The following is an 18,582-nucleotide window of genomic DNA, read 5'->3' on the forward strand; positions in this document are numbered from 1 at the left end:
ACCTGTGAGTGTTGAGGGCTGTGTTCATGTGGCTGCACAGTGTAATACCTGGTGCACACAGTGGTACTTGTCAGTACCAAAGGCATGGCAAGCTGGAACTGGAGCTGCAGCTGCCATCTTTGGCATTTCTGTGTGATCTCCTGCAGGGTGTTGTGAGATGGAAGTTTGAAACTCTTGGGGAGAGTGGGTTGGTTTTGTACAGCTCAGGTATTCATCAGTCCTTGCTGTACACACTGTACACCTTTCCTGTATCCAGTGACACAAAGCTGTGCCAGAAAGATACTGGTCACAAACACAAACAAACAAAGAAATGTGGTCGGTTGCTGTTGAGGCTTACTGGTAGCATACAGACCCATGCACCCATTCTCCACCTACAGAATTAAGGAAGGGTTGTGTCTTGTGCAGCCCCTGCATAGACAGATTTAAGTGGAACTAGTGTAAAAAGTCTTCTGGGGAAATTGCTGTCTTGGCAAGATCATGATCTTAAAGTGGTAAAAAAGTTTCCTGGTCTCCTGTCCCTCGTGTCATTTTTGGGCAGGAGATGTGTGTCCCGCCCTGTGCCAGTGCAGGTGATAGTTGTTCCAGTTGCTGAGCAGGCAGGAACTGCAGCAGTTTTTCTTCCTCAAGACCACCCTTTCTAGGGAGATGAAGTTTTGGCAGGCTGTACAAGGAAAAGATTGGGTCACTGAGACAGTTCTGGAGGAAACCAGAGTGCAGGGGAGCTACGGGAAATGAGGGAGACTAATTAAACAAAAGGACAGTAACTTTTCCAGGGAGGCCGAGAGGAAGAAATCAAAAGTGAAACTAATAGTGCCAAAAGGGGTGGAACTTCAAGCTGCTGACTGAGGAGAAGCCATTATCTGTCCGTCATAGTGCATATCACGGCACGGGGGCTCTTTCAGACTGCAATTGAAGTCCTGGTTCAGGTAAGACACAGAAGAAATTATGGAGGGAAAGAGATGCTGAGACTTGGAATGGCATGGAGACAAACATTTTGGACCTGAAGATGAAAAAGTACTTGTGTTCCTCTGTGCTGTTCCCAGTCTTTGGATGGTGGAGCAATTGCTGCCTGCGAAACAAGGTTTTCTGATCTGTTACTAGGGTGTGCCTTTTGGAAGGAATTTATACACCTCATTCTATCAACGGATGGGGTATAGTTTGAGTTTGTAAAGATAGATAGGTTGAAATCCATGAATGACTGTTTTCATTGCAAAATTTTAACAAATTTCAGTACTCCTAACTCACTTCATAATTCTGCTGTGAGGCTCTACTGAGTCTGGTAGCCATACTGAGTGCTGTTTCATTTCCTGCTTCATGGAAGATTCCAGCGACTTGCATGCTGGAAGTCTTTTCATTGAAGGCTAAATTCTTTACTTTAAAGAGAATGAAGATGTAAGAAGTTAATTATGTTCAAATTCTCCTCTAAATGGGGAAGTATATTGCATAAATGATTTCAGAAGACTGTTCAGTCATTGATTTCCCTGCATTTACTGAGTGCTGCTACTGAATTTGGTGCTAATAGTTGGCTTTTTTTAAAATTTAAAAAATATCTTCCTGTTAAAAATAAACTGGAGTGAGTTGGAGAGGGACTTCAGAGAAAGGGGGTAAGTCATGACAGATCTTGTGATATAGCAGGGAAGTGGGATTGAGATATTTTAAATGAAAATATGTAGATTCAGCCGTCTCTGGTTTTTAATTAGGATTTGTGTATGAAAGCAGAAGTGCTGAGCTGTGCTTATGCTAGAAAGCACTAGGTATGCTGCTTAGTTGTTGCTGTAAAACAAGAGCAAAACCTGATTACTTCATGGCTTGTTTACCATTTTTTTCTCACAAATTCTGTAATAATCAGTTTTCTGAAAATGGAAGTAGCTGAAGTAGAGATTGCCTGCTTTATTAGCATTTTATTCATTTTTTAGCATTTTATATATGTTATTGTAACATATTTCCTGGAAGTCATGTGATAATACTGTATTGTAAAAAAGGCAGACTTTTCCTGGAACTTTAGAGATTGGCTGTCTCACTTTCTTCAGAGTTGTTCTCCCATGTAAGTGATTTAAAATTACTACTACAATTAATATTATTTTTACTGGTATCAGTTGTGCCTTTAAGTTAGCAAACCGGAGAAAAAGAGAGCGGCACTTAAATATTGTTTTAATTGTGCTCCCTGTAATTACAGACAGACTTTAATGTAACATATAGGTGGCACATCTGTTCTAACTGCAATAACTTGATGGGTTTGAAACTTACAGCCTTTGAGAAATAAAATGAAAATTCTCTTTACAAGAAAGTTTTGCTTCTATAAGCAATATCTCTTGTATCATAAATGAAAGGCATGATTTATGTGAGAAAGAAGATAACTTCATAACTACCTCCCAAGAAAATATTATTCTTTCCTTTGTAGTTACAGAAATATAAAGTCAAGTAATCATTGAGGTTAAGCACATTAAGATACTACTGGCTTATATGGGCTGAAGGACATGGATTCTTGCCTGTTTAAAAGTTTGGTTTGAGTGGATTTAAAGAAAACAGTATTTTGGGGCAGAATACAAATTGGATGTGCTGTGTCACAACGTGTTTCACTGTTTATCAGTTTACTTGAAACGCAAAGGTTTAAGATTCAGTTATACATTTACTAGATTCACTTGTACATTCACTCTTGCTAACCCACACAACACTGACCAAGGGCTTGCCACAAAAAGCTCCTTTGCTGTCGAGTGGTCCTTGGAGGAGAGCAGAATACAATTGTTTGCTAATTATTATTTCCAGTTAGTCAGCTGGACTACCTTGGGGTACTGTTACTGAAAGATCTGCAGTAGCAGTAAATAAAATGGATTGCAGTATTCCAGTAGTGCAGGAGTAGGAAATTCTCTTTTGTCATTGTTGCCTTTTCTGTCTCCCATTGCCAGTGTCTGTAAGACAAGAGACCTGTTCTGAATGCATTTATATAGTTTCTCTTCAGAGATTCCCAGGTGTCTGACACCTTGGGCAGAGAAGATAAAGTGGCAAATGGGTATCTTACTAGAAGGAAGAAGAGACAGGTCGTTTAAGTGCCAGCTGTAGGCTGATTTGTCTCAAGCATGCTGAGCATTGCTACAGGAGAGGTGTGATCAGGGGAGAGGGTCCTGAGGCAGTGGGGCAGCACTGGGCTGAGCCAGCTCCCTGCTCCACCCTGAGATTTGTGCTCCATCCCCCAGCCCAGCTCCCTTCTGGGGAAAAGGTGTCAGTGCACAAGTGAACAAAACACATGAGTCTAATTTAGATAATGGCCATGCACCAGGTTAACTCCAGCAGGACACGGACTGGGCAGATTGGGCACACACCCCTGCCCCCCTTTATGCCCTTTCTGTTCTCTCTCCATCTCCAGACTATCCATTTGGCAGCATCAACACAGAATCTAAGGACTGGGGATATTCTTTGCTTTCTTCTCTTTCTTGGCTTTCACAGCTACCCCCTATTCTATTTTGAAGTTTGTTGTGGGAGGGAGGAGCGTGTGGAGATTTTTGTGGCTTGGGAGCCAGCACCTTTTGAGGAGTTTGTTGTGGGATTTGTGAAGTGTACTGTGCAAAATTAAGGGCTTGATAGCCTCCCCTGTTGTAGGAGTGTATTGTATAAATTTAAGGGCAGGTTAGCCAATACCTTTTGAATTTAAATATCAGGCTGGGCTGGTTGCTGCAGTTAAGAAGATGGTACAATCAAAAAATGAGACCTCCTGACACATGTCCAGTGTCTTTGTTCAGTTTGAAAAGAGTTTGTAACAGACACCAACATGCCCATGGTGTCAGCAGAGCTACGTCCCTTCAGTGTCAGAGGGGATAGCTGGAAGGCTTGGAATTTTCTAACTTCCTCTTGTGCTCAAAAGTTGAGTCCATAAGCCAAGTTAATTATTTCTAAAGCTGATGGAGAAAGTGGAGGAGAAGGGAGGTGATATTCTATGCTCAGTGAAAGAGCTAGTTTGATAAGAATTCTTCATGGGCCTTTGTAAAAGGGATGACATGATCTCTATTTGCTTTTAATATTACAAATTCATTGGGAGCTGGGAACTGAGTTTACTTGATGCAGATAAACCAAACCAGGAAGAGGTGCTTTGGGTAAGATGGCCAGAAGCAGTATGAAAAGAAAGGAGAAGCCAGATAGCTTAGAGTAGCTATACTCATGTGGACTCTCAGTTCTGTTATGGTGTAAAATTTGGGAGTCTCATTTATTGCATAGTCTATATTTCAAACTGGCAAGTGGCTGTTTCTCCCAAATGATAGCAAACTTCAAAAACCCCAAACCTGAAGAAAACCAGCAGCAGCCTGCCAGGCCTTTACATCCTATACATTGGTACTCCCCACTGTCCAGACACACCATAGGAAGCAAGAATAATCTATGACTTTCTCTGCTAATGTAACTTAGTACAGAGATTTCAATATCCTTTGTAAAGTCCAGAGAACTGAAGGAGTTAAGCATCAAAGCTATGATAGCAAGACAGCCCCTCTCTATGGAAATACTTCTGACTGCATGTATTAATTTTGGGCTATTGGACACGATGTGATACCTCTTACATAAATCATGTTGTTGCACTTACTTACTGACAAATGAAATCAACTGCTGTTTGTGTTTAGATCCAAATCCTGATGTGAAATGAGTACAGAGTTCCGCAAACTGCTTTTTGAAGTTTCTGAGGCTTTGGTGACAGACGAACTGTCAGCTCTTAAATTCCTCAGCCTGGACTATGTTGCCAAGGGGACGCTGGAAACCATCCATGAGCCCAAGGCCTTCTTTGAAGTTCTGCAGGAGAGAGACATGATTGAGGCAGGGAACCTGTTCTTCCTGAAGGAGCTGCTCTACCGGATCCGTCGGATCGACCTCCTGTCTGCCCACCTGGGCTCCAGCCGGGAGGAGATGGAGAGGGAGCTGCGGGTCCCGGGCAGGGCACAGGTGTCAGATTACAGGTAAACACGGGAGCATGCACATTACAACAGTTCAGTGTCAACTGTCTCTTCTGTCTGCACTTTTGTCTTGTGAATATCCCAGCATAACTGTGTTTATTACACATGAATTCCTGCCATTGTGAGTTTTACATTTTGCAGTTCAAATGTTTAATTGTGGTGTTTACTTCTTTCTTAAAGGTCTCTCTATTGTTTATTGTCAGGCAACTGCTGTATGAAATTGCAGAGGATTTGACTTCAGAAAATGTCCAAAAAGTGAAGTTCCTGCTCCGAGGACCACTACTAAAGAGCAAGCTCCAGGAAAATGCTGTATGAAAAGTAGTCTTAAGAAGTTTTTTGCAAGGCTAGTTCAGAGTCCTCTAGTTCTTGTAAGAAGGGAGGAAAGAGAAAGAAAGAGAAAGTCTGCTCTCATGAAAATCTGGTTTGAAAGAACTGTGATGTTAGCTAATAACTGCTGTGTGAAAGAATGGATCCTTATTTTTTGCATTGTATCTTTGCCTTTTTTTCTCTCCTGATTCTATTTTTTCTCCACCAGCTGTCTCTTTAATCTTATCTTCTTGCAAAATCCATCATGCTCTTCCTTTAATCTTTGCTTGGCATTTATAAGACAAATGTCTTTATAAGAAATATGCTATACCTAAAAAGAGTGATGTTCACTAAAGGAAAAACAATGTTTTGGAGACAGAAAATCAAGTTCTAATGTGAGTTGAGTCACAAATTTTTATGTGTCAATGGGTATATTTTCTTATTTATTATAATTTGGAGTAACAACATACTGTTAAGTTTCCCCAAAAGTATTAAGAGGTTGAGTGAGCTAGTTTAATATTTGTAATTAGCTGAGTTATAAAAATGCTTGGTATTATTAAGAACCTTCCTTGAAAGTCCTATTTGTATTGTGGCACGTAGAGGAAAATTAGCAGATTTACCTCCAACTTGGTGGACAATGGAGCTTTAATAAACAAAATTAGTACCAAACAACTTTCCTGTGATGGAAAATGGCATAGCTAAAGAATTTAGCAGCACTTTATCAGAACACAAAGGCACAATAGGATGTTATGTTATCCTCATCAGTGTTTTGTACTGCTGAAAAAAAGCAGGATAGCCTAGTTATAGGCAATTTCTAATTGTCCTGCTTTAACCTTAGTGATGATGGGTTTATTCAGTTACATAGCATCTTGATCCTTGCTTTGATGAGTTTTGGAGGAAAAAGTAATAGGTCTTTAGCTGGTCCCTGGGAATGAGGATGTTGTCTTCTGCCCTGTTGCAGAGCTGCCTGATACTGTGGTTATCAAAGGTCACTGGATGAGTTTGGTTCATGTGTTTTTGTTTTACCAGTCAATGTTGCAGGTCTTTCTGGAAATGGAAATAAATGGGATAATTGATGAAGATAACCTGACAGTGCTGAAAGATATATTTCAGGGATTTAGAGCTGACTTAAAGAAAAAAATTGATGCCTATGAAGAAAAAAAAAGAGGTAAATTTATTTAAGCTGTTTAAGAACAGATCTGGGGGCTTTTGCAGGTTTTATACCTTCATCCTTGGCAGCTTAGAAGTCCAGTAAAAAGGAAGAGATCTTATGGTACCCTAGGACAGGCAGAACGGCTCTGGAGGACTCTGATTTCTGAAGTTTTCTGCTACTTCATTATCCCATCATGGCTTTTTGTATCTCTCCTTGAAGTATGTTCTGTCCCTTGTAAATGGCCTTCTTCTGCCTTCTCTTTGTCTTAAATGCAATTTATCTGTTCAGGAAAAAGTGCTGGTTTTGGACCAGCATAACTTACAAGTGACTGCAAGAGACAGGAAGTGCCAGATGACTTAGGGAAATTTGTGTTGGGAGATTGTCAGCACTATCTCCTGCTAGCCAGGCCCTTTGCTCTCAGTCAAAGGGAAGTCCCTGAAAACCAGTCACTTGGCTAAAGTGTTACTTTCTGTAACCACGTGGGAAATTTCAAGGACTAGATGTATATCCTGGCTGTTGCAGCTGAGGTGGTGCTTTCTGGCACCACAGCTGGGTGTTCCTTTGGGAAACAGGATGTCTCACTCAATAGCAACTTCCTTCTGAAGTTCACTCCTTGTTCTGGCTTTTTGAGTGTTGAAATATGCACAGTGGAAGATTTATCCTTGTGGTTTTGAAATGTTTGTTTATCTTCTCCTTCTTAGAAAAGTATTCTAGGGAAGAAGTCCGCTATCCTGTGTCTGTGTCTGTGTATCCAGAGGAACAAGGGGCAGCAAAACAGGTGAGAAATGCCTCAAGAGTACCTTTAAAGTATTTATCCATCTTCTGGGAGAGGGAACATAAATTCATAACACTAAACAGGTGGAACAGCTAAGATGGAGGGGTAGGCCTTGGAACAATTCTTATTTTCCAGACAAGACCGAGCCTTCTTTGTGGGGATCTGATTGTCAGCAACGTTTTAAGCAAGATATGAACAAACAGTTGAGTGAAGAAACCAATCTTAATGATAATGGAGACTGGGACATTAAAGTCCTGGCCAGGATACTCCTGAACAGATGTGAAGGGAATAGCAGAACCCCCTACCTCACTGGAATTGCACAAGAACCCTCAGAGGAAATGGTGGGGTGCAGGAACTTTTCCTATGCATATGCAAATTTGTGTTTCTGGATCCTTTATCCCATGTCAAAATATCCTGACCGAAGAGACAGAGGAGAAGGGGTTCAGGGAGACAATGCAGATTTCTGTCCTCTGTAGCTAAATTGTATCCTTAGGCTTTTCCTTTTTTGTTTCTTAGCCTTTGTGATTTTCTTTTGTGCTTAGATAATGATGGACCAGCAATCTGTATATAGTGTATTTTTCTTTTGAATGTCTGGCTTTGCTTTCCTACCTGTTTTTTGTTTGTTTGTTTTGTTTCTGCAGTATGGGAAAATATATAAGATGAAAAATAACCCCCATGGTTACTGCTTAATTATTAACAACCACATTTTTAAAAATCCACATCACAATAGAGAGGGAACATTGCAAGATGGAGGTAAGTACTTTTTAAATTCAATTACTGGTTTGGTTTTTATCCTCTGATAATTCTCAAAAACAATAATCTAATCTTTGCTGTGAAGAAGAATCATGTCCATGGTACTCTTTGGCTTCCAGAGACTGGAGTGACAGTCATGGTACCAAATGGAAATATATAATTTCCAGCATTTAGCTGATGGCTTAAAGAAGGATCTACTTTTTGTTCTAGGAAAAAGGTATTGTCTTAATTTGTTTTATGTACAACTAGAGAAAAAGTGATTATTATTCCATCTTTCCAGTTCTTGATTGTTTTCAGTTCTTAGCTTAGAAAAATATTTTAAGTCCTCAATTTCTCTTCAGTGCTCAAATAAATGCTCTGTAACTTTCCTTAAAGCCTGTCTTTCTGCAGTCACTTTTAAGATAAACAAGAATAAAAAAGTAAAGTCAGGTTCCTGAAAGGACATGTCACAGATATTTTAACTCCATCCAGCCCATTTACAAGGTGCTTTCTTCCCAGGTACTTCCTCTCTGCCCATACAACAATTAGGCCACCGTTGGCTGAGAAGTCTTCCTAGCATTTGTGAGCAGTTTACTCTGATTCCCTTCTTGCTGCATCAACCATTCACACAGAATGAGGGACCTACTTCATTTAAGAGTGGCAGGATTTGTCATTCGAAAGAGGTGGCACTTCTTTTAACTTGCCAAGTGTTGTTCTTAGGCATCTGAGACTACTATGCAATGCATAGTTAAAGCTTGGGTTAACACAGTAAACTTCACTAATTTGTACCAATACAACATAGAATCTAAAATCTGTTTTTGTGTTAGACAGCATGATACTTAACCCACTTGTGTTTAAAAAAAATAAAATTAGGCAAGTTAGGCATTTGGGTTTTTTCTAATAGGATTTGGCAGACTAAGAGCCAGTCAGGTGATTTTACTGATGGGATCTGAACACTTCTGCTAGTATCTGATCTACGACAAAGACACTGATGTTTCAGCATCTTCCTTGTCACTGTGTATGTTTAACAAGTTCCTTCTGATTTTTTCCCCAGAGGCTGTGAAGAAGGTCTTTAAGTGGCTTCAGTTTGAGACAGTTGAGTACATGGATCTAGAAGGAAAAAAAATATATGACACAGTTGAAGAATACAGCAAGAAAGATCATAGAAATATGGACTGTTTTGTTTGCTTCATTTTCTCCCATGGTGAAAAAGACAAAATAAAAGGTGTTGATGATGAGTGTGTAAATATTGAAGCTTTAGTCTCCCGCTTCACTGGAACTAATTGTCCTTCTCTTGCTGGCAAACCCAAGGTGTTTATTATCCAGGCTTGCCAAGGCTCTGAACGTCATCCATCTGTTGCAGTAGAATCAGACTCTTCTGGACATCTTGAGGTGGATGCTAGACCTTCGACTTCCATTCCTGATAGGGCTGATTTTCTGATTGGCATGGCTACAGTGGAGGACTACCTGTGCTACCGCAGTCCCAATACTGGCAGTGTTTACATTCAATCCCTCTGTGAGAACATGAAGTCGCTCTGCCCACAGTAAGTACTATTTCTAATTCTTGTGCATTTAGAGTATTGCAGATGTGCATACTTAAGCATGCTGTGCTGAAACACAGTGGTTTGCATTTGTGCAATTAATGCTTTTGCCATTCAGGACAGTGGAGAACAGTATTTATTTTGAAATTGGGCACTGTCAGTCTTCTACAGATAAGCCAAAGTATAAGTGACTTCCCCTGGTTTTCCTGTGACCAAACCAGGGTTGTAATGCTGCAACGTTACACACAAACAAGTGTGCGTATGTGTGTTTTTTAACATTTTTTGACTGAGAATTTTTTTTTCTTCTGGTGATACCTGACTAGAGGTGAATTTGTTGAGTGATTACACAGACAAAACCCCCCAGTGCTGTGCAGGCATAATTTTCATTGTTGCCTCCACCCATCCCCTCATAAGCTTCATTTAGAAAATAGAATTTCCCTTCAGATATCATTTTCTCATGGCGTGAGGAGATGGAGAATGTGTAGGTTTATTTCATCTTGGCGACCTCTTCTGGCTGTAACCAGAGCAATGCTAGATGGAGGTTGCTTTTATTTCTTCCAAACACACTGAATTCTGTGGTTATTCAATGGAATGTGCAATTTCAGTGGCAATAGGGTGAGGAAGATACCAGCCTTCCCTGGCATACCACTTTAGTGGGGCAAACACACATCACAATCTTGGCTGAGCTGCAAGTACCATGTGTCTCAGTGTAACTTCTCTTCATTTTTGTTCAAGGCGCGTGGATCTCGCAACCATCCTGACAAAAGTGAACCATGAAGTGGCAACAAAAGACATAAAAGGATTTAAGCAAATGCCAAAGATAACATCGACACTACTGAAACTATTGATCTTTGAAGTTCCACAATGAAAAGCAGACAAGTAAGAATACACTCAGTTAGGAATGACATCTGGGCTTTGACATAGAAGTGAACTTACATGAGAAATTATCTGGATCTATGTAGTAGCCCTAGCCCTTTAAGGAGGCATAGGACCTAAATTTTTCAAATTCCATATTGAATCAGTCTTCCAATACCTGGATCTGTAAGAGTCGGGTAAGGCTGTGGAAAACTACAAATCATCATGCTTTTTTTCCGGCAGAAGCAGTGGAGTATGTTCAATCTGGGTTTCAAGTGAGACAGGACTTCCAAGTAGTACTGTAAATGTTATTGGAATTGTCAATAAAGTCCCATTTGTGTCTGAGTTAAGTCCCTAAAATCTGCAAAAAAAGAACAGATTGAGAAAGCTGGATGCATTCCCAAGCAGCATGTGTTACTGCCTTACCCAGAGGTGAATCGTTGTCTGTCTTTGGAAGCTACAAATGTTCATGGAAAATAACATCCTGCTCCAGAAGGATCAAAACCCCCTGATTATGTTAGTTTGGTTCTTTTCATCTAAATATTTGGTTTATGTCAATTATCTTCTTGAATAAACAGCCCAACTGTGTAAGTTTTTCAATAATAAAAGTTCTCACTTTGCTATTTCTCAGAGTTCTCAGAGCACAGTGTCTTGATTGAATGTGGAATACTGGAAAGAAGTTCTGTAATCATGTTTCTGTTAGAATAAATTCTCTTGGTTTTTATATCACCTCAGTTTACGGTGTGTTCCTCTCTTGGATGAACTTTCTGAGGGACAGTCAGCATGACAAACACTTTTACCCCACAGAAGTAATTTTGTTCTTGCTGGAGTATTTGTTGGCAGCCACCCCAAGGGGCAGCAGCTGGAGAGATGGTAGGAAAGAATAAGTTCAGGACTGTCATGATAATGGCAGCTGATGCCAGTAGGACAATTCAGTAATTGCTTCCTCTGTGAGAAACTTGCTGGAAGGTGGCAGCAGCTGCAGAAGTGAAGTTGTACATCTACAGCATTTCAGTTTCACATATTTCTGTGTAAGAGTTCAATACACTCAGACCAAGTTCTTTCAGCTATTCTACATGAGACAGAATTGGATATCAAATTTAATTATTTGGTATCTTTGGGGATACACAGGATTTTGATTTGGTAGGGTAAGACAGCTACATAGGTGTGCTATCTGTCATGACCCTGGACATTCCCAGTCATGGTGGAACGTGGGTGGAAGCCAGTCAAGCCCATTGTTCTTCTCAAACTTTAAATGTTTTATCAGTTGTCCAGGTTTTATACTTTTATGTTGGGTTGGGGTCAGCCACTTATCCACACCCTCCATGGTGGTCCGGCTTGCTCAAGAAGGCATTATTCCTTGTTAATTGTCTTGGGGTACCTGATGATTCACAGATGCAAATGTCTCCTCTAAAACTAAGGTCACTCTCCAATCCTGATGTTGAGGTAAATTGGACTTTCTTTATTATCTGTTCTTCCCTGAGATGGTGTGGGTTTTTTTGTCCTTCTCCTCTGAGCTGTCCTTCACTGGAAGGGGGGAGGGGGGTCTATAGAGGGTGCTGATCAGTTACAGCCTGTGATTTAAATTAATTTAAGTCATTTGGTATTTTGTTCTGCCTGTTAAAATCCAGCTACCTCCATAGTATACCAATATCACTCGTGGATGAAGACCTACTAGGAAGAAGAGAAAACCCCACCAAAATCCTTTAAAGAACCACAGAACAGCCATACTGTGGATTTATATGTAGGTCATGCAGCAACCAGGCAAGCAGAAAACACACTTTGAGTTTTGTGTTCTCAGCAAAGTGTGGCTGGTGGGGTTTTGCACATATTTGTGTCCCTCCCACAGAGCTGAGTGGTAAGAAGGAAGTTGGTTCTGCAATATCCTGACTGTTTTTTCTCTCTAGTACAAGCTAGACAACAGTGAGTGGCAATCACTTTTTCTCTGTGAAGGCCCTCAGCTTTGTTTTTACTTTGCCTTTTCTTTCCTACCAGCTCATGGCTGGGAGGCCAAATCCAGTCAAAAGCCTGGCACTTAATTCTATTTTGTTTTCAGACAGCAGAAGCACTGCCACCAGAAAGTGGGGCCAGGAGTCTGGTAGGAAAGAAAAAGTGAAAGCAGGCAAGATCAGAGTGGTGCTATTTGAAAAGGAAAACACTTGTAAAAGTTGAGCTGTTAGCTAAAGAAGAAATAATGCTGTCCAGGGCCACGAGTCCTTGCCCAGTCATTCACATTTGGCTACCTATTCTTTCAGTTTAACAGTAGTGTTGAGTGTTCAGCCTTTTTATTCTGACCCCTAAAAAACGTGGGCATATTCTCTCTGAATTCAAACCTGCCTCTTTTCAACTAGACATATTTCAAATTATGAACAGAGAATGGCATGTTTAATCTTCAATGACTTCTTTGCAATGTGCTAAGAAATATAAGTGAGATCTTTGGGAATTCATTCATTCTGTGTGTCCTTTCTGCAAGTGTGTCTTTTCTTGTCACTCTGTTCTGTTATTGACAGCCACTGGAACTCCCCAGGCCACAAACATGGCTGGCTCTTGTGGATGCCAGCCACACATGGCATGTCATTCTGGACACATCTCCTGAGCTTGGCCTAAGTCTTCCATGTCAGTTTTATATGTGCAGCCACTTTGTGTTTAGGCCTGATTTGTCCAGGTATGTGAGTGCAAACATGGATCCATATGTCCTTAGAACAAGATAGCAAGATGTTGAAAAGTGCCTTGCTTTTTGGATTCTTTCCACCTTTGACCCAACTTGCCATGCATATAGTAACCAAATATCTTGCATAGGGGTTTGAACATTGATAAGCCACTTCTAGGATAACAATGTACAGATTTCTTTTTTATATATTGTTAAAGTGTTTTTTACTGGATTTTTGGGAATGGGATGCTGGTTTCAAATCAGTGCTTAGCAAAGATAAAGAACATTGGTTCTTTATTGTACAGTATGATGTGCTGAGGGTTGCTCTGTGGCTCAAAGTGAGCATTAAATGAGTTTTCAAAAGGATGGAATTCCAGTTGATAAAATCTCTCCCCTCCTGTTGTAAAACACATCTATCCATGGTGCTGCACCAGAAGGTGAAGTGGAGGTGGTGCAGTATCCCAGAGCCCTTCACCAGCGCAGTGCCTGCTCCTGTTGCAGAAGTGTCCAGAGTAGATGTGGGACGGGTGGGAAGGGAGCTATTTTCCATGGCTGGTGGCTGTTCGGGGCCGAACGCCTGCAGGGAGGGCGCTGCCTTTTCTGACAGCAGCCCAGATGGCTCGTAAGGAGGAAGGCGAATCAGTGGTGCTATAAAAGCTTCCTTCTCCTTGTATTAAAATCGCAGTGGTTTAGCCTGAGAACCAGCGAGAGGCGACAGCAGGAAACGCCCGGGCAGAGGGACACCTTTGCATCCGCACTAGCCGGTTCGGTTTGCTCAAGAACGGGCTCTAGAACAGGCGGAATTGGGAACAGACAGATCCCAAGACATCCCGTTCCCCAAGGAACTGTGAGGTATTTCGCTCCGGAAGTTTAAATGCAGAAGGAAGCACCGCCCCGGGTCGGGTCGGGCTCCGCCCTTCGCCCTCCGGCTTGCGCGGCTGCGGCGCGGCCATGGAGCTGCCCCGGGGACGGCTGCTGGCGGTCAGCGACGAGCTGGACGGGGCCGAGCTGGCGGCGCTGAAGTTCCTCTGCCGGGATCACATCCCCTGGAGGAGGCTGGAAGCCGTCTGGACCCCTCACGACTTGTTCGAAGCGCTGCAGGAGAAGGGCTTGCTGGAGCCGGGGGACCTGGCCTTCCTCAGGGAGCTGCTCTACCGCATCGGGCGGATCGACCTCCTGGTTGCCCACCTGTGCTCCAGCCGGGAGCAGGTGGAGAGGGAGCTGCGGGCGCCGGGCGGGGCGCGGGTGCCGCCCTTCAGGTGGGTGAGGGCGCCGGGCTGGGCCGGCCCGGCTGCGCGCCTCGTTCTGTCCGGGACAGCCGTCACCTCCGCTCAGCCGGGCTGAAGGGTTTCCCTTCAGGCGGTCCTGGGCCTTGCGTCCTCCATCTCAAACGGGAAAAAAAGGGAATATGTGCTGGGGGGACAGTAGACAAGAGGAGCGGTGCATAGTACGGAGTTGTACTTGGAAACACGATGAAACAATGCCCTCCACTTCTTTTTCTAGATACTTGCTCTTTCAGCTGTATGAAGATGTCATCGAAGACGAGCTGATGTATTTCAAGTTACTTTTGGCCAACGAATTGCCAAAAAGCAAGCTAACCCGTGAGACTGTAAGTATCTCTGTAATACTTTTTAAAAATTATTACTGTAATCCATAGATGAAAACACCACAAGAAAAGGGGTGCCCCTGGTTGCACGTGGGACTTGTTTGTGCTGGTGTCGGGCACAGCTTTTGCAGCAGTGTCACAGCCAGCTGTGCCAGGAGTGCCAGGCACGGAGGCCATCACATCCAACACATCCAAGCATCACAGGGAACTTAGGACACTCAGTGGCCTTAATAAACAAAAAACTGATAAGCACATTTACTTATCTTACCCAACAGACTTTTTTTTTTTCTCAGCCATTATCAAATATAGAAAATGATCCACTGTGGATATTATATGTTTTTTTAAATGCCAAAAATACAGACCTAAGCAGCAGATTCTTCTCAAGGCTAAGTCAAATAAGTTTGAATTTACAAGTAGCCTTGCAGATCCAGTGCTTTTATGTTGTCCCAGCCTGTCCCAGTTCTGATTCCTTGGTACTTTGTTCTGTCTAATAAAAGTTTTGAGGATTTTCTTTCTTTTCTTAGAGGGGAGACTGTGAGAGCTGTTCTAGTAAATTCCTGGGGTGACCACTGTGCTCTGCCACTCACTGGTGAGTTTCTGTCCCTTGGGTCCCCTTTTGCTTCAGAGCAATCTCTATACCTCACATGAGGGTATAGAGATTGCTCTGAAGCAAAAGGGGACCCAAAGGACAGAAAGCCCTTTTTGCCAGTGCTTAAGATGGTCACTGCAGTAATTCTTTTGTTTCACTTGAGTGCACAATAGCCACTGAAAGTTGAATGAAAACAATCATTAAAAATATTGTTACATTCCTGTAGATGTCCTGGGTTAGATCTTAATTAGATCTTGGCACCTCTGAGCTACAGAAAGGAAATGAGTATGTTTTGAGAAGATGTTGGTACTTAACAGTACTTGTAGGTTTTGTTGAACTAGGATTAACTGGCTCAGCTGAGGTAGCACCTGAGCTCCCAGTCAGCTGGATTGACTCTCTGGGCCACATGTGCTGTCAGTACATTAAAGCTTTGGTGCACATGCTGCAGCTTTGCTCCCAGTGGCAGCATGGAGGTGCCCTGAGAACAAACTGCCTTTCTGATTACCCAGACAATGCTTGACGTTCTCACTGAGATGGAGAAGAAGGGCCTTCTGGGGAAAGACAACCTAAGTATGCTGAAGAGTCTCTGTGAAAAAATTAACATCAGCCTGTGGAACAGAATTGAAGATGGATTAAAGCTGTTTGGTAAAACAGAACAAACCAGCCTCTTCCCCATAGTTATTCTTGAAGTGATGTATAGGTGTTGGACAGCACTGATCGTGAATGCTTTGCAGGCCAAGAAGAGACGCTCATCACAGAGGAACAGAGGGGCAGCACAGGATACCCTGAGGGACATCTAGTGTCATCTGTAGCGCCTGGTCCTCCTGGCAGTTTTAATGACCCTTCCCAGGTAAGTTAGTTTATTTCTTAGAAACATCATGATTTTATCTTAGAAGAACTCACCCCTCCATGAAGTGAACACTGTTAAAAGCCCTATCTAGAAAAAGAAAAATGCACAACTCTGCATCCTTTATTCTGAAGTTGTGTCACAGGCACAGCTGCTGCAGTGTTGTACTTCAGAAACATCTGCAAGGATAGCAGGGTAAGCTGAGTTTATGATACCAGGAATTAGGCAGCTGGCTTGGCACCAAGATATGCGTGGACAGAGCACCTTGTGTGGGCTGAGTCTGACTTTGGTGGTCCCTGCACAGACTGCCAAAGGCAGTGGGGCAGGGCACTGCCAGGCCCTGGGAGCAAAGCTGTTGAGGGAGAGCTGCCTGGAGAGGAGGCCAGCTGGCTCTGGACCCTGCTCTGCCACTCACAACAGCTAAGGAGCACTTGGAGGAGAGTGTAGGAGCTTCACTAGGAGTCTTTCTTTTCAGCTGCTTGAAGCATACAAAATGACCAGCCGACCCTGTGGAGTGTGCCTGATCATGAATAACCACAATTTTGCAAAAGCTAGGGAAGGAGTGCTGGAACACAAACACATGAAAGATCGGAATGGGACAGACGTGGATGCAGGTACAGTGAATGTTAAAGATGAGTTTGCCAATCCTTAAAAATAGAAATCTTGTTTCTCTTTCTCAAGGTCTGAATTTCAGTCTTCCCTTTCTAGGATTACTTTTGTTGTAGTGGCTCAGTTGGCTCGGTTTACTGAGCTGACAAGTCCTAATAAACTCATCAATTTATTAGTGCCTGACACTGAACAATTCACTTGCATTTGCAGTTTTAGTGAGGTGACTGAAACCTTAAGCAGCACCCTGAGCCTGGACTTTACAAGCTAGGCTAGCTTTGCATCAGCCTTATGCATACTAATTCTAAAATATGCAGAAATATGCAATAAAACCTTTTAATGCCAGTTAAGGGAACACGGTAGAGATACGATTAGTGATTAGACTACTAGAGTATTTTCAGACCAGGAATGTAGCTACATGGATGTAGTCATGTAGCAGATGACCAGTTATATCTAGAAATGCAATCTGCAGTTGCAGAGTCCAACTTCCATATAATGAAATGTCTCAAATTTCCCTTCTCTTTGCTTTCCAGCGGCTCTGAGGAATGTCTTTAGCAAGCTTCATTTTACAGTAGAAGAATATAGAGATCTCACTGCACAAGAAATCCGTGAGACTGTGAACATCTTCCGGAGTGCAGACCATGAGGACAAGGACTGTTTTGTTTGCTGTATCCTATCTCATGGGAAAAAAGGCATTATATATGGTGTTGATGGGCAGGAAGTACCTATCAGGGAACTGACCACTTCTTTCACTGCACAGAATTGCAATTCACTTGCTGGAAAACCAAAAGTTTTTTTTATTCAGGCCTGCCAAGGTGAAGCTTTCCATCAAGGTGTGACCATCGAAACAGATTCTGGAGAGCAAGATTCTTCTGTGGAGCAAGACGCGAGGCTTCAGCTCGAGTGCATCCCTGCAGAGGCAGACTTCCTCCTGGGCATGGCCACCCTGCAGGATTACGTCTCCTACAGAAGTCCCAAGGAGGGAACCTGGTATATACAGGCACTGTGCCAGCGCTTGGAGTACAGCTGTCCTCGGTACCTATGTTTCCAAAAGATTATTTTTGGCAACACCTGAATTTTTCTTCTGGATGACAAGAATTTGATTTAGATGCAGAGGTAGATGATACGAAGTGGGAATACTTGCTCAGAGTGAAAACAGTGATGTAGGACACAGCAGCACCATGCAAACTGTTCAAAGCAACTTAGGAAAGTGCTCTGAAGCCTATTAAAAACAGGAGCTGTTAGCACTGATGTATATCAAGATAGCAAAAATGTTATTTTGCTGATGTTAACTGCCTAACACAAACTGTACTTGTTTCTTTGCAGAGGGGAAGATATTCTCACCATCCTGACAGCCGTAAATCAAGAAGTGAGCAGAAAAACTTGTGAGCGGGGCACAAAGAAGCAGATGCCACAGCCCAGTTTCACCCTGAGGAAGAGACTCATCTTTCCTGTCAACTAAATGGGAGGCAACTGCAAGCCAGAGAGAGCTGCTGCAGCCTGGAATGGGCTGGTTTCAGAATTCAGTCAAACACAACAGACTTTCAGTGCCTGCTCTTAGCTCAAGGGCAGATATTTTTAATTTAAACTACAATTAAGGATAAAAAGCCTTAAGAAATTTGTATTGATACATTAATTTGTATTAATACTTTATACTTGAGAACATCTCTGAGCTTGTCTCTGATTTATTTCTGATCTCTCTCAGTGTTTTGCTGGCAAAATTCTACTCAGTGTCTTTTTATCAGCTCTACCACATTGCTACTGCTGTCATAAGGTATTTACAAGGCAACTTTTAGAAGACAACTGTTATAAAGCTTTGTGTACTTTATGCCTAACCTTTGCAAAATAAAGGGAGGAGTGCTGTAAATTTTATAGGATATAATCGGCTCATATCTGTGTGTTTTGTTACTTGTTTCCATGACTTAGAATCATCCATTCTTAGTAGCTTGGTACACTTCAAGGTCAAGTTAAGCATTTGTTACCTGGCATCC

At 42.3% G+C, this 18,582-nt stretch overlaps 2 protein-coding genes across 2 annotated transcripts; both read left to right on the plus strand.

Annotated features, from left to right (window-relative positions):
- The first annotated feature begins 828 nt into the window (after nt 1-828).
- On the plus strand, nt 829-11,022 carry LOC131085699 (caspase-8-like). Its single transcript, XM_058028135.1, has 8 exons — nt 829-926; nt 4,605-4,934; nt 5,135-5,240; nt 6,267-6,405; nt 7,092-7,168; nt 7,807-7,918; nt 8,952-9,441; nt 10,174-11,022. Exons 2-8 carry the CDS (start codon nt 4,624-4,626, stop codon nt 10,304-10,306), a joined length of 1,368 nt encoding a protein of 455 aa, XP_057884118.1. The 5' UTR covers nt 829-926; nt 4,605-4,623; the 3' UTR covers nt 10,307-11,022.
- Nucleotides 11,023-13,874: 2,852 nt separating this feature from the next.
- LOC131085698 (caspase-8-like) lies at nt 13,875-18,463 on the plus strand. Its single transcript, XM_058028133.1, has 7 exons — nt 13,875-14,202; nt 14,447-14,552; nt 15,648-15,783; nt 15,873-15,988; nt 16,461-16,599; nt 17,125-17,626; nt 17,918-18,463. The coding sequence occupies exons 1-7, from the start codon at nt 13,895-13,897 to the stop codon at nt 18,051-18,053; spliced, it is 1,443 nt and encodes a 480-aa protein (XP_057884116.1). The 5' UTR covers nt 13,875-13,894; the 3' UTR covers nt 18,054-18,463.
- Nucleotides 18,464-18,582: the final 119 nt, after the last annotated feature.

The sequence above is a fragment of the Melospiza georgiana genome, chromosome 7 (assembly GCF_028018845.1).
Source record: "Melospiza georgiana isolate bMelGeo1 chromosome 7, bMelGeo1.pri, whole genome shotgun sequence".
NCBI classification, from domain to species: Eukaryota; Metazoa; Chordata; class Aves; order Passeriformes; family Passerellidae; genus Melospiza; species Melospiza georgiana.

Bases quoted from the DNA above. Each gene is read 5' to 3' on its own strand.
- LOC131085699 (XM_058028135.1), top strand. From the start codon at position 4,624: ATGAGTACAGAGTTCCGCAAACTGCTTTTTGAAGTTTCTGAGGCTTTG. The intron at 4,935-5,134 runs GTAAACACGGGA...GTTTATTGTCAG, and splicing joins GCACAGGTGTCAGATTACAG to GCAACTGCTGTATGAAATTG. The intron at 7,169-7,806 runs GTGAGAAATGCC...TTGTTTCTGCAG, and splicing joins AACAAGGGGCAGCAAAACAG to TATGGGAAAATATATAAGAT.
- LOC131085698 (XM_058028133.1), top strand. From the start codon at position 13,895: ATGGAGCTGCCCCGGGGACGGCTGCTGGCGGTCAGCGACGAGCTGGAC. The intron at 14,553-15,647 runs GTAAGTATCTCT...CTGATTACCCAG, and splicing joins GCAAGCTAACCCGTGAGACT to ACAATGCTTGACGTTCTCAC. The intron at 15,989-16,460 runs GTAAGTTAGTTT...CTTTCTTTTCAG, and splicing joins GTTTTAATGACCCTTCCCAG to CTGCTTGAAGCATACAAAAT.